At 47.4% G+C, this 22,734-nt stretch overlaps 9 protein-coding genes across 9 annotated transcripts; 6 read left to right on the top strand and 3 right to left on the bottom strand.

Moving 5' to 3' along the window:
* Nucleotides 1–4,106: 4,106 nt before the first annotated feature.
* On the bottom strand, nucleotides 4,107–4,825 carry SERLADRAFT_465791 (uncharacterized protein; the record flags this gene model as incomplete). The annotated part of the gene is made up of 2 exons (XM_007317570.1): nucleotides 4,107–4,224; nucleotides 4,338–4,825. Coding segments are annotated over 2 exons (207 nt in total), but the record flags the coding sequence as incomplete, so codon positions are not given.
* Nucleotides 4,826–5,224: 399 nt separating this feature from the next.
* Nucleotides 5,225–5,557, top strand: SERLADRAFT_387579 (uncharacterized protein; the record flags this gene model as incomplete). The annotated part of the gene is made up of 1 exon (XM_007317569.1): nucleotides 5,225–5,557. A coding segment is annotated over one exon (275 nt), but the record flags the coding sequence as incomplete, so codon positions are not given.
* A 727-nt stretch (nucleotides 5,558–6,284) lies between these two features.
* SERLADRAFT_387577 (uncharacterized protein) lies at nucleotides 6,285–7,818 on the top strand (the record flags this gene model as incomplete). The annotated part of the gene is made up of 3 exons (XM_007317568.1): nucleotides 6,285–6,825; nucleotides 6,881–6,945; nucleotides 7,003–7,818. The coding sequence occupies 3 exons, from the start codon at nucleotides 6,320–6,322 to the stop codon at nucleotides 7,137–7,139; spliced, it is 708 nt and encodes a 235-aa protein (XP_007317630.1).
* A 226-nt stretch (nucleotides 7,819–8,044) lies between these two features.
* On the top strand, nucleotides 8,045–10,408 carry SERLADRAFT_448478 (uncharacterized protein; the record flags this gene model as incomplete). The annotated part of the gene is made up of 6 exons (XM_007317567.1): nucleotides 8,045–8,387; nucleotides 8,449–8,673; nucleotides 8,727–9,399; nucleotides 9,455–9,555; nucleotides 9,608–9,968; nucleotides 10,026–10,408. The coding sequence occupies 6 exons, from the start codon at nucleotides 8,118–8,120 to the stop codon at nucleotides 10,406–10,408; spliced, it is 2,013 nt and encodes a 670-aa protein (XP_007317629.1).
* A 138-nt stretch (nucleotides 10,409–10,546) lies between these two features.
* Nucleotides 10,547–12,073, top strand: SERLADRAFT_465785 (uncharacterized protein; the record flags this gene model as incomplete). The annotated part of the gene is made up of 6 exons (XM_007317566.1): nucleotides 10,547–10,810; nucleotides 10,888–10,983; nucleotides 11,059–11,287; nucleotides 11,349–11,518; nucleotides 11,583–11,697; nucleotides 11,754–12,073. The coding sequence occupies 6 exons, from the start codon at nucleotides 10,598–10,600 to the stop codon at nucleotides 11,942–11,944; spliced, it is 1,014 nt and encodes a 337-aa protein (XP_007317628.1).
* Nucleotides 12,074–12,212: 139 nt separating this feature from the next.
* Nucleotides 12,213–14,278, bottom strand: SERLADRAFT_415062 (uncharacterized protein; the record flags this gene model as incomplete). The annotated part of the gene is made up of 6 exons (XM_007317565.1): nucleotides 12,213–12,536; nucleotides 12,585–12,687; nucleotides 12,736–12,886; nucleotides 12,940–13,156; nucleotides 13,206–13,270; nucleotides 13,325–14,278. 6 exons carry the CDS (start codon nucleotides 14,218–14,220, stop codon nucleotides 12,316–12,318), a joined length of 1,653 nt encoding a protein of 550 aa, XP_007317627.1.
* Nucleotides 14,279–14,390: 112 nt separating this feature from the next.
* Nucleotides 14,391–15,556, top strand: SERLADRAFT_465778 (uncharacterized protein; the record flags this gene model as incomplete). The annotated part of the gene is made up of 4 exons (XM_007317564.1): nucleotides 14,391–14,522; nucleotides 14,576–14,715; nucleotides 14,775–15,149; nucleotides 15,198–15,556. The coding sequence occupies 3 exons, from the start codon at nucleotides 14,458–14,460 to the stop codon at nucleotides 15,131–15,133; spliced, it is 564 nt and encodes a 187-aa protein (XP_007317626.1).
* A 433-nt stretch (nucleotides 15,557–15,989) lies between these two features.
* Nucleotides 15,990–19,666, top strand: SERLADRAFT_361158 (glycoside hydrolase family 92 protein; the record flags this gene model as incomplete). The annotated part of the gene is made up of 21 exons (XM_007317563.1): nucleotides 15,990–16,164; nucleotides 16,220–16,238; nucleotides 16,293–16,320; nucleotides 16,373–16,412; nucleotides 16,473–16,655; nucleotides 16,714–16,936; nucleotides 16,992–17,093; nucleotides 17,148–17,481; nucleotides 17,535–17,618; nucleotides 17,680–17,821; nucleotides 17,877–18,039; nucleotides 18,091–18,172; nucleotides 18,222–18,308; nucleotides 18,365–18,413; nucleotides 18,467–18,617; nucleotides 18,677–18,725; nucleotides 18,778–18,813; nucleotides 18,878–18,916; nucleotides 18,971–19,055; nucleotides 19,114–19,194; nucleotides 19,251–19,666. The coding sequence occupies 21 exons, from the start codon at nucleotides 15,990–15,992 to the stop codon at nucleotides 19,583–19,585; spliced, it is 2,487 nt and encodes an 828-aa protein (XP_007317625.1).
* A 108-nt stretch (nucleotides 19,667–19,774) lies between these two features.
* SERLADRAFT_387562 (uncharacterized protein) lies at nucleotides 19,775–20,601 on the bottom strand (the record flags this gene model as incomplete). Its single annotated transcript, XM_007317562.1, has 4 exons — nucleotides 19,775–19,835; nucleotides 19,891–20,107; nucleotides 20,160–20,468; nucleotides 20,493–20,601. 4 exons carry the CDS (start codon nucleotides 20,599–20,601, stop codon nucleotides 19,775–19,777), a joined length of 696 nt encoding a protein of 231 aa, XP_007317624.1.
* Nucleotides 20,602–22,734: the final 2,133 nt, after the last annotated feature.

The following is a 22,734-nucleotide window of genomic DNA, read 5'->3' as shown; positions in this document are numbered from 1 at the left end:
GAGATTTTGAATGCTAAATCGTCGACGGCAAGAACTAGTCCTTCTAGTTCAGAGATGGGGGAAGAGGCGGCTGATGAGTCTTCGTAGTACTCAGTTTCTGTGTCACTGTGGGCAGGCTGGGGGTCCGTGGCAGCATTGACAGGTACTGCAACGTGGAGGTCTCGGTTGTTGAGGGCGCGGTGGAATTCCTCGAGTGAACGTTGTTCTTCGTCCGTTACTAGGCTCTCTCTGGTGTTCGACAGTTTGACGATTGTAGAAGTGATCAAAGATGACGGCTAGGGTGAGGACTTGAGCAAAAACAAGTAAGAGTATTACTTCGAGGTGGGTAGGAATGTTGGAGAGGGCAACTAGCTAGCTTAGCTAGAAGGCAAGTGGATTGGTTTAATGGGTAGGAGGACGGTGAATGACAACACGTCCGAGGGATGAAGGAAAAGGTAGGTTAGGGCTATAATGGGTTCAAGCGAGATGGTGCACTGTGAACGGATTGTAGAGTGAGTTTTCTATTTTGTGAGGCAACGATAAACTATAACAAAAACTAAACCTATCTCCTTCTGCACTTGCAGGGAGTAAGGGTTCAATGAGCTTGAGGTCGACAGACGCTAGCAAATATAGCGAGTAGAGGACTTTGAGAGGTAAGCTTCAAAGGTTCTTGTTGAGGAGTAAAGCGGGTAAATTCAGTAATAGAAAACTGAGGAGCCATACATGAATAGGTAAGGCTTTATATAGGGAACTGTCCGTTCCTCAGACCGAAAGGAGAATATACGAAAAGTGGTCTGAGGAATTAATCAACCAATAAGAAAAAGGGAGAGTAACTATTGTACGACTTCTGACTTGATTAATCAGCAGGTGAGAGACTTGTACTAATAATAGAGGATTGTCATGCGTGTTCAGGAACCGTATCCTCATGATGAGGTACGATCCTAAATAAGGTGTTATTAGTATTACCAGGCTTTACTAGGGCTTGGAGCTGGTTGGCGAGATGCCTACTACCAGTCCCTAGCCAGTGTGCTGGCTGGCTGGGGGCGATGCCCAGTCTCTGATCTGTGATATAAAGTGGTAGCGATGGTTAAGAAAGCCTGTGAGGGCTATGAGAAGTAAAATGGCAAAGGATACCTCTAGCCCTAGAGCCAGAGGTGTAACGGGAAAAGTGTTCGAGAACCAAGACATAGCAAAGATAGGGAAATAATGAAATGGTCCTTACAGTGGGAATGAAAGGAAAGTAAAAGGAAAAAGGAAATGAGTAAAGGATTCTGTCACTTCTAGTCCGATAGCTAAAAGGGTAACCAGAAAGGATTGAGAGAACCAAGACATAGCAGGAATTGCCTTGTTTTCATTATATTACTTCTCCTAGTACCTGGACACAGCTCACTCAATACATTTTTCAAGGCATGTTTTGGATCAAAAAGGCCAGATGGGTTTTCACACAAACATTGTTTTATTAACTAAACTCTTAGATCAAACACACAACCACTTGTCACTCATTCTAACACAGAACTTTGAAAGCACATAGATGTTCAAAACTTCACCTTACTAAAGTAAACACACCACATCTTCCAATTTTTATCTATATTTTTTCTACAGTATTATATTACAGTGTTCATGTTTTAGATTCATTTGATTTTGCAGTCTTTTTCTACTACTTTTCTTTTTGTTTGTATTCTTGTCCCTCCAAAGGAATTCACGAGATTCCCTGTGCTCAGGCAGGGGAATTGTCTTTGCTGGCTATATTCTCGTAAGACCGCGTTTCGGGCCTCGTGAGAACAATCAGTTGTGGCAACATATCGCAGACTCGGCGGAAACTAAACTTGAACCCATAAAGGTAAACTCTCCCACGGCATGCGTGTTTGGAAATCGGGTACATCGGCCCGTCTCGTCTCGATTATCTTCAAGGTTGTACTACTCCGCCTACAGATTGAACTCAGTAATCACGAATAACATGGTGCACAAGCTGATGCATTGACGAGTCCAATGCAGGATAAATTGGTAACAATTTTGTAGCATTGATTGACCGACCATCTCACCGCTGTATCGAAGAAACAACTGATATAACTGATATTCTTTCAGAGAAGTACCGTAAAATCTGCCGCAGTGCGCAAGGTAAGTAGCTTCAATTGTAGTGTCAATCAAAATCAAGGTCATGCCTTATTCCTTTTTGTGTGCAATGAATTGAAGGTGAGTGACTTGCCAATCTGCACAGACTGGCTAAACCCGACGTTGCGAAGCACGGGGAAAACCGCTGGATTTCTGGGGGTCCTAAGGTCTTCATTTAATTCCCTACCAAACTTTGTTTGCGTGTACATATCACAGCATTTTTACAGGCCCCATATTTCCAAATAGCTCACCATGATCTGATACTCCACACCCTCGAAGTTGCTGTAACAAATTCCTATACAGTCAACTTGAAGCTCTTCATCGAGACTCAATTAAATCAGTGATTATGGCATACAGGTGAGTAAACCGACTCTCATTTTACGGCTTCTGACGGAGAGGAAGGCCTCAAAGATAACACGAAGTTTATGCATGTACTATTACCGAACCCACTTGACGTCTTCACAGCTCCAATTTGATTTTTTGTGAGCTGTCCGTGTTATATTGCATTTCAACTAACCATTCATCCGCCCCACTAATTTGCGGTCAACAACCGCTCCTACAAATTCGCCTCATAATGGTGAGCTCGAGCTACACACTATTTACGTAGGTATTTATGGGAAGTGTTAACGCCTATGTTTACCTACCATTTCCCTCACCGCCATTATCATCATCAGACAACCTGACAGCCCCTTCTCGAGGTTGTCTTCAAGAATAACTCGAACGTGGATAGCACCCGGTAGCATCAGATGTTGAACGTTGAACAGTGATATCACAGATCCCCATAGTTCAGTGGCCACTCTCAGCTCTTCGCATTGTCTCTAGTTGGTGCGGCTATATCATGGAAATCATTTCCCTCTCAACAGCAATGAAAAGGCTGTTGCACATAAGTCTTAATGATTAATCCACTGAACAACGCACAAACAAAATTTGGGCCCGCATCAGGACTACAGCGCTAAGCAAGATACGGGGCATGGCGCGAACTTCCAGTAAAACCGATAAATTTCCCGCCGTTTGCAGGGCCGAGGAGGGGAAAAATCGATGTTCCCGCGGTGACGGCGAATGAATCAAACTATTAAGCTGGCATGAGATGAAAATAGATTGGTAACCTCGCAAATGGAAGGTTTGAGGCGCTACCGTGTTCATGGTGCCCACTTGCTGAATATGGAGGAACGGACAAAATTTTGCCACACATGGTTAGCTGTATGCCATGTGCTGTGGTGCTGGACGGTGAGACCTAATGGATGACTACGCATAGCCCATCTTCTCGATATACAGGACCACGAAAGAAATTAACAGGGACCCCTTCTATCTTGTCGCAAATTTGAGACAAGAAGCTACAGCTGGAGTGCACACCAAATCAAACATTGGGGATGGTAGTGCCCAACCCGTACAGTGCGGAGACTCATGAAGGCACGGTGCTGCTTGAATAGGTGGTGCACAGCACACAAACTTGAAGGATTGACGGAACAGTTAACACTCTAAATGGAAATTCGAGCCGGGATAACAGTATGCCGTGTGTGCCGTGAACCCCACATGCATCCGAGTACAGTGATTGCTGGAGACACTATTAGCAAAGACGCTCACCAAGCCTATCTCGGTCCCGACGGGGAAGCTCTGGGAGAGTAGTCTTAGTGCAGCACACTGAATTATTGTGGCCCTCATCATACGCATCAGTGGCAAGAGTCTATGCAGCTACTAGTACACGTAACACCAGGCTACAGTCAAGGGTATTACTAATAGCTATGAAGTACGAATATCACTAGCATACTCGTGTACCGCATACGTACAGGCAATGAGGCAATCCCAATAGCTTCGATGATAATATTTCTGAGACAACAATTGTAAGCTCCAAGACACAGATCTTAGACAATGGCTCTTTTACGGCCAAGACAACTCTCGTGGTACATGTATCGCACATTTAGCACACGTTTGAGTTATGCGGAGGGCCCTAAAACGTGGAATCTCACAAAATGTTAGCTACACAGAGAAATGTACGACATTCCCACAGCTGAAAGCTAGTAAATGTATTTGCACTCGAGTGGGTGCAACAAAGATGAAAGAGGGAAGTCTCCAAAGTCTGATTGTTTGAGCACTCCCATAGTGGTAGTGTACCTCGCACGATCAAACGACTGACTGAGCCCATCGAGAGATCGCACGTTTCCCAAAAGGATACCGTGGATACCGTGTAAATGGATATTTGAATATCGCCGACGACACGAAAAAAAAAGGAGGGCGCCAGCATTTACCCGCGGGCAGCCCCCGAGTACTCAGCTGCTCCACAGGCCATTGTGAATTTCCGCTGGTAGCGCCCACGAGCTGATGCGGCGGGCTCTCCATCAAAAAGATGACCTGACAATGGAAGGGTGAAAATTGAAAAGGACGTGGAACATGGTGGGTGGAGCGGGAGCTCTGTCAGGCAAGAGGCGGGATGTCTCAGGACCTTATTAAGAAGACGCTGCGGGGTAGAGGCACAGTACTAGTGGCTCTTACTCAGGGCGTCTGGGAGCGGGCTGTGCATTAGACATGCGCTGGTGACGTCAGGGCGTGCACCAGCTTATAACTCCCAGGGTTGCTCCTGTTGGTTCTGCTTGTTGTGCCGACTGCCTCCTGCCCTTCATTTCCCACGCCACCACACACTAGCTCCTCCAAGCCTGTTCTGCTCCAAAATTCCGTCCACTAAGCATGACCTCCAATTTACCTTTACCTTTACCATCATCACCGTCTGGTCATCGTCCATCCCCTTATCCTTTTCACAAGCGATCATTATCCTCCCCGTCCTCTTTTTTCTCCTTCTTCTTTCGCATTGACCATCAACAGCGTCCAGAGCACCCTCCGCAAATTTCGCAGCCACGTACATCTTCTAACGACCGCAGCAGCACTCGCGACAGCCCTGGCGCCGACCTACGACCTTCACCATCTACAAGACGTCGTCTCCTCAAGAGATATTCAACGCTTATTCTCGAGAAGATGGATAACAATGCACATTCATTGACTCTTTCGGGCGAGAAGGACATGGCGTTGAAGTCGAAGAATACCAAAGCGAGAGAGTTAGGTAGGACTTAGCGCTACTATCATTTGCCTCTGCAATCCCTTCGGGCCGTGTGCTCCCTCTCACAATCAGCTCGTTGTCCTGCCACGGAACGTTGCGGTGAGATGCATGATAGAAGACGATGTCATGGCTTACCAGGCAGATCCTTCACTGCTAGAAAACCCTATTAGGGTTTGTCATGTTCGCGCACTGCTGGGACATTTATTACCATTTCCCCGTGATGCAGTTGCGAATGCGCCAAGCTGCCGTTTCAAGGTGGCCCTGCCTCGAGACAAGCCATGTTGTTGTCGTAGATTTATGAGAATCAGCTGGCAATGGCTAAAGGCCGAAATCAGCATACACTTGTGTTCCGGAATTCTTTGGGTCCACTTTGTGTTCTCCAAGGAACGCGAGTTCCTTAAGGAACCGGATAGATCCGGAGTTCCCGTTCGCGAGATAAATTTGTCATGCTGGATCTGTTTGGTCTTTACGCAATTTTCTCTGACCAGCGTCCATATGTATCCACCGATACCATCATCATAACCTTACTGACCCGTTGTCACGCTTTCTTTTTCAGATTATTCTCATCCTCATCCTCACCATCTTCCTCCACCTCATCGTCAAACCTCTTTCTCTAAAAGACACGCATCGTTCGACTCACCTCGAGAGGTTCCTTTGCCTTCACCCTCGGCACAGCTTACAAGCTATCCTTTTCCTAATACGGTTTCATCCGCTCATCCGGCCACACACACCTCCAAAAGGCACAGCGCTGATCCGTCAGCGCAACCGCAATCTAACTCGCTCAGTCATCAACGTGCAGGTGGCAACAGTTCTGGAGACAACTCGGGAGACAGCTCATCTATTTCCTCACCCTCTTTATCGTCTACTCAGCTCGTGGGCAGAGCCAATACTTCTCCGCAGCTCGCCAGCGCAGTGGGAATGACACATTCCCCAGACCATTCCCCAAGCGCCCAACACTCACGGGATCAGACGGACCTTTATCCATCATCGGCACAGCTCTCTCAAACGCAAGATACACGCTTACAAACAACAAGCACCCCTGTATTCCCTTTTTCCCGTCCATACTCGTTACCGGACGCACACTCCAAAACTTTCAACGAGCCTTCTTCCGCGCAACCAAACTCTTCTCTAAAGTCAACGTGGATTGATCGGAGCTCAACAGCAAGCTTACCTTTGCCAATGCAAACACCATTTAATCTACTACCTCGCGTCTCGGGTTCAATTGATGAGAATAGTTCTTACAGGGAGAATGAGCAGCAGAGTTCGCATAGCGGAGGGACAGTGGAAGGCTTACGACCACTACCTGTACCACCTGTCCCGAGCTCTCCCGTGAACGATTCACATTCCAGGCCGAGGTCACAACTGACTTCAGACTCTATCGGAGTTCCATCTTCTCCCCCCCCACCATATTCTCGGTTTCTGTCTGCAGACCCTTATGCTTCCGGTTCTCGTTCGTTGTCGAGAACGGCTTCCACTTCTTCGAATTCATATCCGCCACCGGAGGCACCTGTAATCCTATCGCCTCCTTCCCCACCTACGGATTCTGGTGCCGGTATGCCATTGCGCGCTCCATATGAACCGTTTTTGTGCCACGCTCCACCTCCAGATACTTGGATTGCGGTAGAAACTAGGATTACCGAGTATTGTCTGCTCGTTAGATTACCCAGATTTCGAAGGGATGGAATGTGAGCTGGCTTTAGTACAGCCAAACTGGTTGGTGCGAACTAATTCGTTTTATAGCACACTTTCAACTCGAAGGCGTCGAATTCTGCATGTCGTTGCTGATTCTTGGGAGCCCGGTGGTGGTGCGTGGTTTGTATGATTCAAATGCATTTGTAGAAACTTATTTCACATCTTACTAGGTCACTTTGAGCGTCGTGTCTCTTTCGGCTACGATGCCGATCTAGCACAGGTTCGTGCCGAGTTCGATGGAGAATTGCTTCGTATTATTGTACCTCGTCGTCCGTCCCCAGCTACCTGTTTCGGCCCTCAAGGCTAGTGTTCGTTGCGGGCGTAACGCGTTAAAGCACCCAGGAATCCTTTCAAGCTTTGGTCCGCTCTAACTGTGGCTGAAAGGCTTCGCTTTTGAACAAGGTTTACTTTCTTCAAGAGGGCATATTCTCATACTGTGCGATGTCATCGGTGTTCTATCCCACTGACTAGCATCGGAACGTACTCTAATTTAGGCATGGCAGCTCATCTTGGATAGGCTCTTATCGGACATCACATCACCATCATGTATATTACCTTGACTCACCGCCCAATCTCCCACCTGTTTTTCCGCAATCAAGGCATCAAACTACACATTCTCAATACATTCGTATACCATCGCCATATCTTCTCCCCCTTATTTATTTGATAAGTGGATCTCCTTATCCGCTACTGCCGCCCCAACAACCCCTGTCAAACATCGACGTTGTCTATCACTATATATCCTCCAGTCTCGCTTTTAACAATTACATTACTTATCCCCTGAGTTTTAGTATCTATCGGAGGCCTCCAGATTATATTGTGTGCGTGGACGGCTCAGGTGCTTGTCCTCTGCTACTTTTCGCATCCTGCTTTCCTGCCTCAGCTCTGTTTGCTGTTCTGCTTCATGTCTTTAACACACTGTTTTATAATATGTGTAATGAAAGTTATACTACCAGCTTAGGTCCGGATTCCGAGTTAGCTTATGGAGTTATTGATCTTCTGTGGACCCGGGGGAATCAATAAAATCTGGGTTTTCTATAATGCCGCCAGTATTTTTGAAGGCGACGGTAAGGTTTATGCCATGCGATAAGACTATTACTCTTGAAGAAGTTGACGTGGGGAATAAACTTTCGGCGGCGGAGTCGCTGAGTACACGCTGACAGTATACTAGGAGAACATCCGACGGAGGACGGCGGGACCTGTTCCTCCTGTGAATGGTAATGTACTCATACTTGATTCTTATCACAGTAACATTGTATCTCATGACAAGCTCCTGATCACGATCATGATGCTTACGACGACCAGGTCAAACAGGACGGTATGTAAACGAACAATCCGGCATCACGTTTACTGGCGTGATTCCCTAATTCCGAAAGATGGGAGTCGTGCGCAGTCAAGTTTTGTTTTCCCTGGCACATGCTCTCCTTCGTTTCGATCGGACAGGTCTGATTTTACGAACTTACCACAACAAGTCGATCTTTTGGAAAGATACCGTGGGTTGGTTACATTAGGTAGGATTCAATACGATGCTAATCAGGTTAGGGTCGTGATGGAGGTAATGCTACTATGGTCACTTTGCTTGTTTTTAGTCACTGATGCAAAGCACTGTTTGATAGCTTAGGAGACTACAAAAGGTGTTGCGAGATTATGCACCCCCTGCATTGTCATCCGGCCTCTTTCATACTACTCCTATCACGGATGCTAGCTTTGGTACCACTGCCATATCGGAAGGTCCTTGGTGGTCTGATACCAGCAAGGAGGCCGAACTCACATCAGATGTAACATCCCTTGTTCGTATCAAGAGCCTCTCCGAGGAGTTGGCGTCTTTAGACACCCCCAAGGTAGGAAGGACATCCTGGATTGGCTGCGCGCACCTTGATAGATAATTTCACAGGGGCTCCTGCTAACCGGGTCTCCGGGATCAGGTAAAAGTTTCCTTGTTGACTTGTGGTATTCCTCCTTCCCATCGCCGCACAAGGCTCGCAAACACTACAATCAATTCGTAATAGAAATATACCGTGCCGTATGGGAAGAAACCCAGCGGAGAATGTCCGTCTCTCGTGCCGCCGCTATCGCCCCTGAAGAAGCCGCACCATGGAACAGGTCACTCCGTGAAAGCTGGCGAGAACTCAGCAAGCTAAGTTTACTGCCGACTAAGTGGACAAGGCGTTTGGGTCCTGGAAATAGTCTATCTGGCTCAACGCCTACTATTGCATTCATGGTGGCATTGCGATTACTCCGCCGTCACTGGCTTCTCGTCTTTGATGAAGTCCAACTTTTGGACGTGTCAAGCGCCGGATTACTGGCGGATGTTCTCTCGTGGTTTTGGCGTATGGGAGGTGTTGTCGTAGGCACCTCCAACAAAGTTCCGGATGATCTTTATCGTAATGGTGTCCAAAGAGAAAGACTCGAGCCATTTGTGGATGCGCTGAAAGCTCGGTGTCCTGTGATGGCTTTGGAATCAGAGCACGATTGGAGAGTTGTCCGTAATGGTGATGACAGTAACTGGTATACGTGGGATGAAAGCGAAGCCTTCGAGGACAAGGTCAAATCCAACTTTAGCTATGGTTTGTTGTATTGTGTATGGTTGTTGTACCTCATTGATTATCAGCTTCATCACAGAACCACGTAGCCAGACGCTGCATGTGTTTGGTCGACAGATAAAAGTACCCTGGGTATCGGGCGGTGCTTGCAAATATACCTTTGCGCAGCTATGTGAAGAAGTAATTCATTCAATTCACACTTATTATGCTGTTCTAATATTTCCCTCCGAAGTCTCTAGGATCTGCTGATTACTTGACGCTTGCTTCTAATTATCATACGATCATAATATCATCCATCCCGACCCTCGAACTTTCTGATAAGAACCAGGCTCGACGCTTCATTTCCCTAATAGATGCACTATATGAATCACGCTGCCGGATCATCTGCCATGCTGAAGCGAAACCTGAGGCCCTCTTTTTTTCTGGGGCAGGATTGTCGGTGGATGATGGACGAGATATTTTGCACGTGGAATCCCTGGGAGAAACACAAGATAGAAATCGCCCAAACATATCTACCTATGATTCACCCGGAATGTCAGAAGCTCCCATGAGCCCGGCTCCGCTAGCTCTAGATAAGTTATCAATATTTTCTGGTAAGTCACAGTAATTAATCATACTGCCCCTATTGATCGGCTGACATCTGGAGCTAGGTCAAGACGAACAGTTTGCATTCAAGCGTGCCCTTTCACGCTTAATGGAAATGTCGAGCTCGGTCTATTTCAGCGAGGAGAAGTGGACGCCTCTCCCTCCCAGTTCCCGTAAATGGGAAAGCGCATTGACAGGATCACTGCTTAGTAGACCTTCCACAAGCCCAGATTCCATTCGAGACGAGGACAGTATGAGAGACGACGAGTCAAGCAGAAAGGATACTGGCAACCACTTCAATTCATTGTTGGAACGGCCTGAAGCACCTCGGTTAAGCGAGGATCATATCTGGGGAGTAAGGGAGGACTGGGGAGAACGGGCGAAGGATTGGGGAAAGGGAGCCAGCGCATTTTCGGAGCCTTCCACATCGAAAAAGGGCCCTTCGTAGCCATAGCTCCTCTGTGTCTAGTTTTTATATTTTCGTCTACAGGAGCTACAGCTTGCTGTAATATTATATTGCTGTAGACAGTGTCCCAAGGAAAGGTCACCGCGGGTGAATAGGGGTCAAAAGAGGCGAGACGTTCCCACGCGTTTGTTGCGTTCCTCCTCTCCGCTTGGATCTGTGGTCAATCAAGACATGGCTACGAACGGGCAGTCGCCTGCAGCGTCAAGCACAACAAATCCAACAGCCAATGCAGCAAACATAATAACAGCCCTTGGCAATGCGTTCAAGTCGCAGACAGGCGACCCCGTGTCGGGTGATCGTATAGCCCAGCTACTTTTGCAGAACATGGGACAACTTGGAGAACTGGCGAAACAGGGAAAGCTCAACCAACAACAGATAATGCAGGTAAGGATATGAAGCCAAGATCCGTTGCCATTGTTGTAACATTCTCTTCCTTTGATCCCTTTGTCCTGCTTAAGCAGTTGAAAGAATACGCCGACAAGCACAGGACTCCTACCACTACCGCTGCCACAGCCAGCAGCTCAGCAACGACATCCACAGCGCCAAACCCCCCAAAGGTGCATTTGCATTCATTACCGCTTCATTTCTAGGGTTTCCATTTCTCATCATCATCATTATCATTTGCTGTGTAGCCAGCAGCAGCAGCAGCTCTTCCTGCCGCTGCTCCCGTGGCCGCTGTGACTACGAACCACGCAGCCTTCAAGAGTGGTTCTCCTGCTCCTGTCCTTACTTCGGTTCCAGGAGACGGCTACCCTATAAGCACAACGCTAAACACGACAAACCCAGGCCCAGTCCAGTGGGCCAGTGCGCAACAGGGCAGACCAACCCTTACCGGAGGTATTCCAGGTGGAAGAGTATCGGGTTCGTCTCTCAAATAGATTCCCTAGACCCAAACGGCCACGGTGCTTACTCATTTCTGAAGGGACGCCTGCCCAGGTTACTAAATCCTCGGACGACGCCAACATGCTGAATTTCGATGAAAGTCGTTCACGGAGAAAGAATACTCCTGGAGACCAGAGTATGAGGAGGTCAATACAGGATCTCGTATGCAGTGTCGACCCTCACGTACGCATAGAGCCAGAGGTGGAAGACGTGCGTCATCGTTCTTACAGCATGGCGTCCTATTGAAAGAACTCATACATAATCTATGTTACAGCTATTGCTACAGATAGCAGACGAGTTTATCGACTCCGTAACAAACTTTGGATGCAGACTAGCTAAGCATCGAGGTGGTGACACCCTTGAAGTGAAAGATCTGCAGCTTCATCTTGGTAAGGTAGCTTTGATTGATGTTGCTTTTAATACTCATCCCATGGCGCGGCTTAAGAACGTAACCACAACATACGTATCCCTGGCTTTGCGTCTGACGAGACTCGTATATCCCTGTCTCAATCTTCACTGGCACCCTCCGTGTCCGCGCCAACTACCAAAAAAACCGCTCAGGGTCCCAATATGACTCTCAGGAGCAATCGATTAGCCCAAGTGCAACAGGCAAAAAGGGAGGCAAAACTGATATAATATTTGTGGACTTGTTGCTTCACCTTTCATTCGTTTAACTTTCATTTTTAGAGGTGATATTTTTTTTTGGCTGTAGCCCATGATTGCATGTATTGATGTATAAATAATAATATTGTGCGCAGATATTTACTTTATGACGGGAGCGGTTAGCTGACCTCGAGCAACATTGTCTTGTCCTTGCTAGTGTATGTAAGATGAAGTGGACGAGAAAGCAATAATGTAGTGAGATCAACATGATCTAATGCAAAGAATAGATGTATAGTAACAGCAATGAAAATTGAAAGGAAATAAAGAGCGTAACTGCTTAGACAACAACCCCAGACGAGGAAAACTAACAACCAACCGAGAGATTCTGTCGCATTGACTCCGATTTAGACGACAGCAGGACAACCAATCCCTGGCCGCATTGCGCTTATAGCCGCTCGATGCTGACTGATTGCCAGAACTATGAACGCATGCCATATCGCGTGCGAGCCACCGCCGCAAAAATCAAGCCAATGTGAATGCTTTGGGGAAAGAAAACGCTCAGGTATGTGGGTGGCATAGAAAACTAGGCCCAGGAGATAAGATATGATTGAGGGCCATACGGGACCTGATGGGACGGTAAACTAGCAGTATATATGAAGGGGAATTCACTTACTTATGAATTCAAACATCTGTTGTGCGGAATGCAGATGTGCTAGCGCAGCTAAGGGAGCGACAGCGGAAAAGGCCAGTGAAAGAAAGAACGCTATACGCCAATGCTATATGCGAGTTAGTGTATGACTCGCGGAGTAGGTTGGTTTACACACTCTATAGGCAGGGTCGTTGAACCACTTGAAGAAAGGGAATGCATTTCCTGTGATTCCTGTGGTCAAACAGCACAGTAGAAACAGCTTCCCAACGTCTGGGTGACATTGAAAACCATAATGTACGACGGTGCCTACGCTAGCACTAATTAACCTAATAAATGAAAATGAAAATGAGATAACCGATTGTAACGATTATATAATTACCAGCCAATGCCGACGTAGTCGATTCGAGCACACAGCTCCATACCCTCGGGATGTGCACAGCCTGCCATAGTGTGCCACAGTACACTGCTGAATAGACAGAAAAGTGCAAAAGATAGGAATGCAACTTCCGGGGGATCAGACAAACTTGTGGAACTAAGCAAGGGGATTAAGTTGATTAGCCACAGTAAAAATGGGATTAAGTGTGTGTATATATTAACTAAAACCATGTTATTGCATAGACACACACAGAGAACCGTTCAACGCACGAGTTTCATTATGAACAGCAAACAGGGACATGATTATAAGGGGCCATTTCTCGATCGGAATGAAACTGTATGCGATATCATTAAGTTTGACGGACGGTGCTCGGAGATAAGGTGCTTACCGATATCCCCCAGTAACAAATGGGTTGTTCCTCCACTGAGGCGGTAGATCGACATACTGGATAAGGCGCGACCCATGGAAAGACTGTGAAACCGCACGGGTAATGTCCCTTGCAGCTCTTTCCAGCATATCTTCTGCCTCAGTAACATCGTCAGAGAGCTCCGTGAGTAGCTCCGAGGAAAGCAACGAGTCTAGAAGATCAGATAGCACGGAGTTCGGCTCGAACGATGGAAGGTCACTCGAGTGGAACTCAAACGAGCTGAGATGTGCTTGTAGGGAATGTAGTCGATCGGACAGTGTAGGTATATAACCCAAAGGCGCCTGGAAATCTAAGTCAGAGAACCTGGAACGAACATCGTCTAGTCGTGAAGTGATGTCCGGCATAGAAAGGGCAGGAAGATGCGACCGAACGTCAGGCATATCTGGGAGCCGTGAGCGCATATCATTGAAGGATGAAACGCTAGGTAAATCGGGAAGATGAGATTTGACGAACTCCTCGACTGACTTGTCGGGTAGATGAAGTCCTGGAAGATGCCAGCATACATCCGTGCGTATGCTTTGCAGCATGTCTATTGCGACTTTTGCCCACACCCTGATCTCCTCTACCTTTGACTCCCCTTTTGATTTGAACATTTCAGCGATGCCAATGTCAGATATAGGGGACTCCAACTGCGACAAACGGTATTCCAGATCTGCAAGATAGGAAAGGATGACAACCCGAAGAGATGCCAACGTTTGCTTTGCAGACACAGTGGAGAGGTCCAAAGCCTCTAGGGACTGGTTACGACGACGACAGGACGGTGAGCGTATATCCTGGGCGCTGTCATCGTTGGTCGACAGACGTCGTCTGACATGACGGAAACGAATTTCAGGAGCTTTGTCCGTCGCAGTCGACATGTAAAATGAAAAAGAAAGGACGATGGACAGATGCAAAAACAATAGGTAAGGCGTCTACACAGTTCAGCCCATTGGTGGTTTGAGGTGAGGCGAACTGCTGCATGCGCCGGCACAACACCCGGCCAGGCCGACCGCCGGTCTTGGCAACGCGGGGAACGCACGTTTTATATTTTCTTTAGCCTGAATTGGTTTGAAGTCGCTGTGACCATCGAGCTCGAGGTTCGTGGTTCGTGTGGAATGAGTGCTGTAAGCTTGCTGGTCGTTGGTTTGGGAAACTTGCCGTTTCCACTCACTAGACACAGGTATCTTTCTCAGAGCAAGCTCAGAGACGTGAGCTGATCAACTATTGGATCAGTGTAGGACACCTTATCGTTGATGCACTGGCTTTGCGATTGGGCGTGTCAATGACTACTGATAGAACCATAGGTGGATATAGTGCCCATACGGCCATTCCTCTTGGCGAGACGCTGGCTTCCATGACACTCTACAAGCCAAGCACGTACCTTCATTATATGCTCAAAATGACCGTGTTCATGTTGTTCTCTTCCCCTCAGAACCTCTCATGAATGTTACCGGATCTGCTGTTGTTTCTGCGCTTCGTAAAACGGTGAAGTCACCGAGTGCCATGGTCGTCATCCACGACTCACTCTCGCATAGACCAAAAACCATCTCACCAAAGTACGGAGGTTCTGCCAATGGACACAATGGCGTTCGAAGTTTAATATCGGCCCTTGGCGGCGAAATGGATTTTCACCGTTTGCGTATCGGCATAGGTAGAGATGGAGGCGATGTGGCTGAATATGTTTTGGGAGAACTATCCTTTGAAGAAAAACAATTCTGGCGTGACAGTGGGAGAGGTGTGGATCTCGTGCTGAAAGAGATAGAGAAGATAGCATCCCGGACATTGAGTTGAGAAGCACCGTCAGATAGTGAGTCATTTGCTCTGTACTTGTGAATTCTTCTGAGCACTTGATCAGGTTCTAGCTGATGCTTCTAACGACAATGAAGCTCTGTCGTTCTATCGATCTTTCCACGTCACTCGAGTCATCTACAGAAGGAATGTTCTTTGGCGGCCGCAATTAGCGAGGCACTCAAGGTCGGTAAGACAGTCCATATAGACCAAAAGGCTACAACAACGCTGTAAGTCGAGGGCTTCTGGGGTTCTATACTTCCATGATAGAATTCCGTTATAAGGGTGCCGATGCCGAGGTCATGCGGCAAGTCGAGTGAGATAACCGTAGATAGAGGGCAAACCTCGACCAGTTGCAGGCTTGTGTGCAGTAGGTAGTGATACGCGGCAAGGTACTATTAATCTATCCTATCTTCACCGTCCTCGCATTCTGTGTGTAGCATGGCTCCATGAAAGTGCGATAACACTCCCTCCCAAAGGTAGATGAACGGAAATCAAAGAACATACTAAGAGAGCCGTGGAGATATGACCACCAAGGCACCACCTAAGTATCGTCTAACAGAAGTCACGCGTCGCGGCGCGTCGCATATGCTTTCGGAGGTTGTACATTTATCTCTTTTGCACCTGACTTCCTTTCGAAATCACGCAGGCTTCCATCTCGCATGCATACGTCAACCCAGCTTGTTCCATATGCTACAATATCGAAATCACAAACGGAATATTCATGCGGGAGCCTGATGACGGCGATTAATACGGCCATGATGCACAATATAAAGCTTCTGTATGACTATGACCATGGCTCCCGAGTATCTGACCGAACTCAAATCTTCGCGACGTCCAAGCTTCTGACAGCGACGACATGGGCCAGTTATCTTTCCGTTGGCTGCCACTTGCAGCAGTTGCAGCTTCTATCGGCACTACTTTCGCCCAACCTTCCCCAGAGGTGCAACAGAGGATCAGTGCTGCTATCGCAGCTGCAGGAAACTCAACCAATATAGACTACACGGCGTTCGTAAATCCATTCATTGGAACAGGTCAGCTTTCCAGTCTCTACGGTTTGGTACCTTTGAGCTGATTTCTCTTCTGTAGACAACGAAGGAGATGTATGGTCAGCTTGTTGATTTTGCGCATGGTATCTGGACAAGTCTGATTGCTCTTACAGCCCGGGCGCATCGATACCATTTGGAATGGTGAATAATAGAACTGCCAATTACTGCATGCCATTGCTTACCTTTGTCATAGGTCAAATTCTCTACAGATATAACCGGCTATGCTCCCGCTGGTGAGCTCTTATTCTCGTTATGACTTAATAGTTTCTTGAAACTGACAATGAGATATCTAGGATACATCGTAGATCCTACTCAAAAAATACGAGGCATCAGCCCCATGCATGATAGCGGAACAGGTTCTTCTTTGGGAACATACGGAAACTTTGAAATCATGCCTCTTTTGTGTCCAGGTGGTTTTGACACGTGCACCACAACACTGCAAGCACGGGAGCGATACCGCAAAAATAATACTGACGGTAGGTTCGAGTTTCGATTGTGAAGTCGCGCATATATTCAATATACTGGGAATGTCAGACGCGTATCCTGGTTACTTCTCGCAGACACTTGACAATGATATCCAAATTGAGGCTACATCTACGCGTCGTGCCGGGTTGGAACGTTTCACGTTCCCGCAAGGATCCAAGCCGTACTTTGTCCTTGATTTAGCTAACGACCTCCCTGCAACTTGGGCTGGCGGCTCCATGGACATTGACCCCGACAATGGGAGAATCACCCTGGGCGGGCACTGGGGCTCTAGGTGAGAAGCGCTCATTTGATGTAAGCTTCGTGACGTGAAAACTCGGTAAATTCAGCTTTGGCCCTACTTCCTTCAACTATCAAGCGTTTGCTTGTTATGATCTCTTGAACAATGGAACTCAGAAACTGAGCGAGTACGGTGTGTGGACAGGTGATACGTGAGTAGTAAGAATGTGGCTTATAAATTTGAGCTAATGGTTTGGCATACGAAGGTATGGTCTCGACGCGAAAGGTCTGGGACAAACGCATCTCAACCTCTCTGTCAACCTTATTGGCGGCACGCCATATCAGTCTGGAGCCCTTTTCTCGTACGACGGGACACCTGAGCAAGTCAACATCCGGGTTGGAGTATCGTTTGTGTCAACGGAACAAGCTTGTCAAAACGCCGAGTCTGAAGTTGGAACGACATCTTTCGATGGCATTGTAAACGCCTCAAAGGCACTTTGGAATGAAAAATTGAGTAAGATTGAGATTGATGTCCCCAATACCCCACCAAACGTGACGGAGATGTTTTACACATCTTTGTATAGGGCATCCTTAACTCCTGTGGGTATTTATCCAAGTCTCTGTTAATGCCCACTTGGCTAACTATTATCCAGAATAATGCTACGAGCGAAACCCAAGGTGTTTTTGCGAATACTACTTCATTCTACTTCGATTCCCTCTACTGCAGTTGGGACACAGTCAGTGCCATCTTCACGATACCACATCACATTCATAATTTGTGTTATTTGTTCTATGCAGTTCCGCACTTTCTATCCCCTGATGACCCTCCATTCTCCGGTAGAGTTCGCACAAATTGTGGATAACTACATCGATGGCTGGCGAAAGAACGGTTGGATGCCTGAATGTCGAGCCAACAACCTTCCAGGTTGGACTCAAGGAGGTACGACCTAAATTATCTCCATACAGAGATCCTTTTACATATAGAGGGGAAAAAGGGTCCAGCGGTGATAACATCGTGTCTCAGTTTGCTATCAACTACCACAACGAGGCGCAAGCCTTGGGAGTCGACCTAAATGAGCTATACGCCGCTCTTAAAACTGATGGCGAAGTTAACCCCCCTGAGTGGAATATCGAGGGTCGCCAGATCAATGTTTACAAGTATGTGATCCCACTAGTTCATTGTCCCTTTTTTATTAATGTTATATGAAGACAAAATGGATACGTTCCATTTGCTGTACTAGATACAGCAAGCACGGGTCGCCAAACTAGAGAAGGCAGCAGAACACTCGAGGTGTGCTCATCGTCCACTGCATAGCATAGATATCTGAACAGCCCAACAGTATGCTTTCGAAGATTTTGGTATTCGTCAAGTCGCCCTGCTCCTCAACCAAACGGATGACGTTGCTGAGTACACGAACCGGTCTTACGTATGTTTCTGACCCTTGCTACTGTGACGTTATTTTCAATATCTGTGGGCTTGTAGTTTTATCGCAATGTCTGGGATAAGGACGTGACCAGCAATGGGTTCCAAGGTAAGGAACGCGTTGCTTGGGATTTATGTTCAAGCACTCAGCGCTATTTACAGGATTCGCCCAGAAACGACTTTCCAATGGGACCTTCGTATACACAGACCCCATTGACTGCTCTTCCCAGGATACCAACCAAAGCAGGTCGTGCTCGCTCCAGGAAGACAATATTGTCGGCTTTTATGAATCATCTTCCTGGGAATATAGCTGGTGAGCCGTTTGTTTTTGCTGGTGAGTGACCCTATAACAGTACTGGTCATTGTCGAAAGGTATGCACCCCATGACACTGCTTATCTCATCGAGCTTATGGGCGGAAACGTGAGTTCCAAGATTTGAAAGAAAAGTGTCATGTCTAATGTCAAACCTGTAGGACACCTTCGTAAAGAGATTAGACTACTTTTTCAACGTAGCTTTCACAGTTTCACACTGTATTTCCTTCTGACTTGTACTGATAATTCTGTTACATCTAGGAAGGCTATTATTTGCCAGGAAATGAGCCTTCATTCCAGGTTTGTTGTTTTGACATCTGTACAGCTTATAACATTTTCTCATCAGAATTTCAGACTCCCATTGGATATCATTACGCAAACCAGCCAGCCGACTCAGTGGATCGTATCCGTGACGTCGTTCTGACAAACTTTGACATCAGTACGTTTCACGCAAGGTTTGAAACGCTTGGAAGGTTTTTTAAAAAATATGTCCTTAGCCCCTGCCGGTCTGCCCGGTAATGATGATCAAGCTGCGATGGCAACGCTCCTATGCTTCCACCTGTTAGGCTTGTATCCTGGTAAGCTGCACCTCATTCCCTAACTCGTATGCGTATGCATGCTAATGCTCCTACAGTCCCGTCCACATCGCATTATCTGATCACCTCGTCCTTTATCCCAAAGTACACTATCCACAACAGCTATTTGAACACTAGTACAACGATAACTGTCCAAGGGTATGATGCCAAATCCGTCCAGTCACCCATTCCGAGTGGAGTGGCGGCATACGTGAAAAACGTCACCGTAAACGGCCAAGTGACGGCATCAAGGTGTTATGTCGATTTCTACGATACTTTCAGGCTCGGAGGCAACATAGTCATCGAGCTCACTTCGAACAAGACAGAGGCTAATGACTGTGCAGGTCCCTTGCCCGCAAGTTTGTCGACAGGGGGTTTCAGCAGTGTGCGATGATCATGTTAGTCATCTGGTTGGTATTGTACAATGTGAAGACTTCCGGAAATAAATGTTATTATCCGAGTGAAAACAACAAACTAAAAATTACAAAGTTATGTACACACAAACGATGCCAGTTAGTCATAAATCAAATATCGAAAGCGTAGACAACGTATAGCTAAAGGTCATGAGGAATGAAGATACAAGTTATACAATTACTGTAACGTTGACACCAGATTTTGTATCATCCACAGGGGCAAAGTTGATTCTGACCAAATGCTATCAGCACACTTTGCAAGGCATAATAGTAAAAGGCGACTCACCTCAATTCAGCCATGACAGCCGTCTTCAGGGATAAAATCGCTGGCTTTTTTGCATGTTTAGCATTGTTGGTGATCGAGAAGTGGAAGACAATGGGATTAGCGTCCACTCTCTGGAGTAAAAGGTTAATGATGGCATCTGAGACTACAATCTGTGCCTCGTCGGGTTTTTTGCCTGCGACAGAAACAACGATCGGCCCTTCCGAGAGGGGAGCAGCCACTGTAATAAAGTGAGATATAGTTTCAACATCATAAGTAACATAACGACTTACCGAGATATACTTTCTTATCAGCTTTGGCTTCCAGATCATTCAACTTCTTTTGGACCTCGTCCAGCTGTCCCTTAGCCTGTTCACCACCTTTCTTAGCTTTTACGAGACTATAGTGCATCTTGTCCAATTCGTCCCGCTTTTTCGTCTGTATCTCTATATGCCTCTTCAGAAACTCTCTCCGCTTAACCATAGCTTCACGTTGATCATCTTCAAGTTCTGACTCCGAGATATAATTTTCGTTTGGTTTGTCGGCAAGTTTTTCCGGATCGCTGGTACCATTTTCATTTTGCTCGTTATCGCCATAGATATCTGTGAAAGCGGGAGGTGGTGTACGATTGTCTGGGTCTGGGTAATCTTCGTTTATTCTGCTAGGACCAGCGTCGGGTTGATCTATGGGTTCAGCAGGTGCGAAATGTGGTATCTCCGGCTCAGGCATAGACATCGTTGCGAAGCCGTCTCCCGATTGCGCGGGAAGAGACTGGGACGAAGAAGCGGGTTCTTCCTTTGCCTCAGTCTTTTCCGCAGCTGCCTCTTGGGCTTTATCGTTCGTGGCACCTTGAGCCTTACTTGCATCTTCGGAATTGGATCGTCCACCTATTTCGTCCATAACTGCCGTCTTTGTGTCCTGCTGCTCGGACTGTTCTCCGGCAGTATCTGTTCGCATCAGCATCGAGCGTTTCCAGACTTCCTTAGAATCAAACACACTTCTCGTCTCGAAAACGCTGCCAACGACCGATCCAGCGCGAGTTTCTGGGAGGGGAACTTGGTGTGGCTGTTTAAATTGTGAATCGAAGAGGAAGCCGTCAGGGATCGAGGGAAGGGTTTCTATTCTGGGTGTAGCCTGATCAGGATTGCGTTCGTCGGCGTCGATCAAAGAAGCTGCAACAGGGTACAGGGAAGAGGTACCGTGCGTTGGTGTTCGTTGATGATCGGTATTGGGTATCACCGTATGAACTGTAGACTCGGCGAGCATAGTAGCACCCAAGCCTACCGCTGCAGCAGTCATAGGCGTAAATAGATTTGGGCCGCGGTCCATAGGTGGGATGGGAAGAATGGGATGGTGAGCTTGAGGTGTCCTGATGTGTATTTGATCGCCGAGGTATTCTAGTTCTTGGTCAACGTGGGAGGGTATGATGGAAGGGGTGGTGACTCCGCGCGAGATATCGACGTCGGTTTCTGACCAGCCTGAGGCACCGGGAAATGTTCCTGGAGGGCTGCGGCCCTGCCTTCGGGGTGGGCCTTGTACAGGGGCGGGGGCGGGAGGTGGAATGCGAGCGCTTCGAGGGGAGGTGACGGTTGAGTTTACTCTGGCATGGGATGCGGATGGAGAGAAGAGTCTCGGGAGGTCGTTTTTGATCCTGATTTCTGGAATAGACGGTAATGTGACGGATCGTTGGACGGAGCGGACATCCCGGCGTATGGAACGAAAGAGATAGCGAAAGCCAGAGTCGCGGTAGATGCCGGGGCCGATGTCTGCGAGGAGAGCGCCGATACCAGCCCATACGACGACCATTACCATCCGCGAAAGGGACTCTGTTATTAAGAAATCGATAAAGATACGGACACCGAAGGCAAGGTACGGGTCGGGTGAGCGTGGCATTCTGCTGAGGAAATGATGAACAACTAAGCCTTCCCAAAGGCCGATGAGGGTGCCTGTAGGGATAATGAACATGAAGGAAAAATAAACAGCCGATCATACGCATGTTGCAGATGAAAAGCATGTTTTTTTCATAAACATCTGTGAGTGGATGGTAAAAAGAGGGATAGAACGAACCTGCGACCCGGACGTTGTCGCTGCTCACGACATCGACGAAAAAACGAAAGACGAGACCTGAAGCGATTGCTAATATGCTGTCCATAAAATATTAATATTGAGCTGGGAATAGCATTCCTGGACGGCGAGTTCTATGATCTGGAGCTGGGCGAGGTTGGCGTGAGGAAACAACGATGCAAATGACCAAACAAAGCCTTTGTTTGTACACCCACGTTGCTTTCCCCTCCTCGCCGTCGTCGTCGTCGACACCGAGCTCGCTGCCCAGCTCGTATTGCATACCGCTCTCTCCCATGACAGTACAGTTCACCCCTGCCACCACTCTGACCCCTTTCGAATATCGTGGTTACGTGGACCCACCATAGAGCCTCAATCAATGGCCATCACCGGAAGTCTATTTTCTTTCCTGTCTGCAACTAGCTCGAGCACCTTGGACCTTTTCTCGTCTGTAATACGACGCTCACACCAGACTGATTCACGGTATATTCTCCAGCATTTATGCAGCCCATAACTCCATGTAGCGTCCAAATCATGTTGTGACTAAGCAACGAATGTTACTGTCCTTGTCCACTGAAATAGAAGTTTCTTGTTACTGCAGTGCCATGCTCCGGAAGACACGCTTTTACAGCAACTTGTCGTTGACTTGTGTTTTACCGCGCAGGCGAGCATAAAACAAAAAAGGACCTTACATAATCGCGGTACCAGGTATTTCCTAATATGGTATTTCTATTGTTTTCAGTTTACACTTGCATAAAGCGAAGAACAATGAAAACGCGGTGTATTGGCCCGATTCTGGTAGCGCGT

Source organism: Serpula lacrymans, assembly GCF_000218685.1.
Source record: "Serpula lacrymans var. lacrymans S7.9 unplaced genomic scaffold SERLAscaffold_6, whole genome shotgun sequence".
Classification (NCBI taxonomy): Eukaryota; Fungi; Basidiomycota; class Agaricomycetes; order Boletales; family Serpulaceae; genus Serpula; species Serpula lacrymans.
Note: the sequence above shows the minus strand (reverse complement) of the source record. Positions and strands in the feature narration are given on the sequence as shown.